Source organism: Priapulus caudatus, unplaced genomic scaffold (assembly GCF_000485595.1).
Source record: "Priapulus caudatus unplaced genomic scaffold, Priapulus_caudatus-5.0.1 Scaffold1287, whole genome shotgun sequence".
Lineage (NCBI taxonomy): Eukaryota > Metazoa > Priapulida > Priapulimorpha > Priapulimorphida > Priapulidae > Priapulus > Priapulus caudatus.
The window spans coordinates 33,877-35,840 of record NW_014578348.1 but is presented as its reverse complement, the minus strand read 5'-3'; the positions used below and the strand labels follow the sequence as shown (position 1 = coordinate 35,840).

General features: G+C 41.8%; 2 protein-coding genes across 2 annotated transcripts in view; one reads left to right on the top strand and one right to left on the bottom strand.

The window, feature by feature from the left end:
• LOC106816107 (G kinase-anchoring protein 1-like) overlaps positions 1 to 785 on the bottom strand; it is a gene marked incomplete in the record, with an annotated part of 20,682 nt that extends 19,897 nt beyond the window's left edge. The window contains 1 exon segment of the mRNA XM_014820660.1: positions 600 to 785. Within this exon segment, the coding sequence (XP_014676146.1) occupies positions 600 to 779 (180 nt within the window).
• Positions 786 to 1,029: 244 nt separating this feature from the next.
• LOC106816108 (carnitine O-palmitoyltransferase 1, liver isoform-like) overlaps positions 1,030 to 1,964 on the top strand; it is a gene marked incomplete at its 3' end in the record, with an annotated part of 29,243 nt that continues 28,308 nt past the window's right edge. Inside the window, 1 exon segment of the mRNA XM_014820661.1 lies at positions 1,030 to 1,138.

Below are 1,964 nucleotides of genomic sequence, written 5' to 3'. Positions count from 1 at the left end.
ATTCAAACAGGGGGGAGTTTTCCCAAACGTAGGGAGAACCCTGCACCTATCTTTTTGAACACTTCCACAACTTTACACCATGTATTTATGCATTTATTCCTCAAGGTCTTAGCACTACTGGTGTTTCGTTTTCAAATGCGGTTGCTCTGCTTATGTGTATACGGGCCTACGCGTGATGCCACCCGAAATGTAGAGAAAACACATAGGCAGCTATGATTCAGCCTAGTACATTTCGGGTGATGTCACGCATATACACATAAGCAGAGCAACCGCATTTGAAAACGAAACACTAGTAGTGCCAAGACTTTTAGGAATAAATGCATAAATACATGGTGTAAAGTTGGAAGTGTTCAAAAAGATAGGTGAGATGTCCATGTAGATAAATACCCGGTAAGTGTTAAAAAGCCCGATCATTTTCCGTTTTGTGAGCCATTTTGAGTGGAACCTGTCGGGACCCGGTCGTGTTACGAAATCTGTGCGAGAATGTTCTATAGCACTGCGGCAGTTACTGAACGCGGGCTACTAGAGCTAAATCTCGCCATGCTCTCTATTCTTGAACCAATAAACTCAACTTCCTTGTCCGCAACAATTTTTACTACCTCTTTGTTCTCGGCCCTCTCCTCTTCGGCCTTTGCTTTCTTTTTCGCCTTTTTCTTAGCATTTTTAGACTGTCCTGGCTTTTCGCTTGGCTTCGCTAGTGTTTTAGATGTCTGATTGTCGGGCTCCTCATCATCCTCAATTTTAAGAATGGCAAAACGAGACGAAGCGACTGACACCATGATGCAGATAGTGGTGCCATCGCGTGGCGATAAACGAAATCACTAATTGTATGAGCAAACAAACGACAAATAAAACGACTAATCGCAAACTGAAAAACATACTACAAAAAACATAATCTTGATTTTCATACAATATACATTTAGTAACGTTTGCATTTGTTATTTTATAGAACGCGACGCTTCGTAACACAGAATGAAGATGTAATTTTTAGCCGCATGGTGGCGTTGTTGGCGAAGTGTTTTGCTTACCGAGGCGATCGTCTGGGGAAAGGTTGTATCTTCCGAGGCCCTAGTCAATACAGTAATTTACACTGATCAGAGACTACACACTTCATCAAGCGTTGCATTCCACTGTAACTGTGAGTGTTATACCGCGATTAAGAAATATCAGTACTAAAAACCGTGGTAACGAGCAGTTGCATGGATTTTCATGATTTTATTCGTGATTGTCACTGACATTATTTTTCCGTTATCGTTGTCATTGTTTGATTGTGGGATTCAGTAGACAATGCATATATTTGCATTATTGGTAATTTTCTTTGTGCACCAAACTGCAGGTTACTAACACGGCGTAAAGTGTAGGCACAGATTTTCTGATCTCGTTTGTAATACTAGTGTGGTGGTACTGCTCTCGAGATCTAAATAGTAAATATATATGTTGTCATGTGTTGTCGTCTAAGAGTAAGAATCCATTAAAATGCAATATTTTTGTCTTTGTCGTCCCACACTGGAACTCTGCCGTCTTCTCCGGTTAATAGTGAAATTGCAACTTCTGGAACAGTGCAGAAATGACAAGGGGACTGCTCTATGCACTGAGTGCAGATCTGGAGATACTCGCAGTCGTTGATGCATATTATGATCGTATATATTATGTATGATTGCAACCATTCATACCATGTGATCTTGTGTAAGAAAAACCTATATGTACACTATTAGTATTAAGGCCCGTCTCTACACACGCGGCACGACACGACGCAGCGCCGTTGTGCTGAAAAAAGATACATTGTGATTTCGCGCATTGTGTCTGAGCGCATTGTGTTCACTCTGGTTCAGTGATCAGAAATTATGCATGTGCTTGAAGTCCATTGGCTGATGGTAGCGTGAGCAAAACACGTGATAAAAAGCAATCGCGTTGTCTCTGGGCTGGTAGGTCGGCCCCACTGACTTAACCACCGTTGGCTGCGT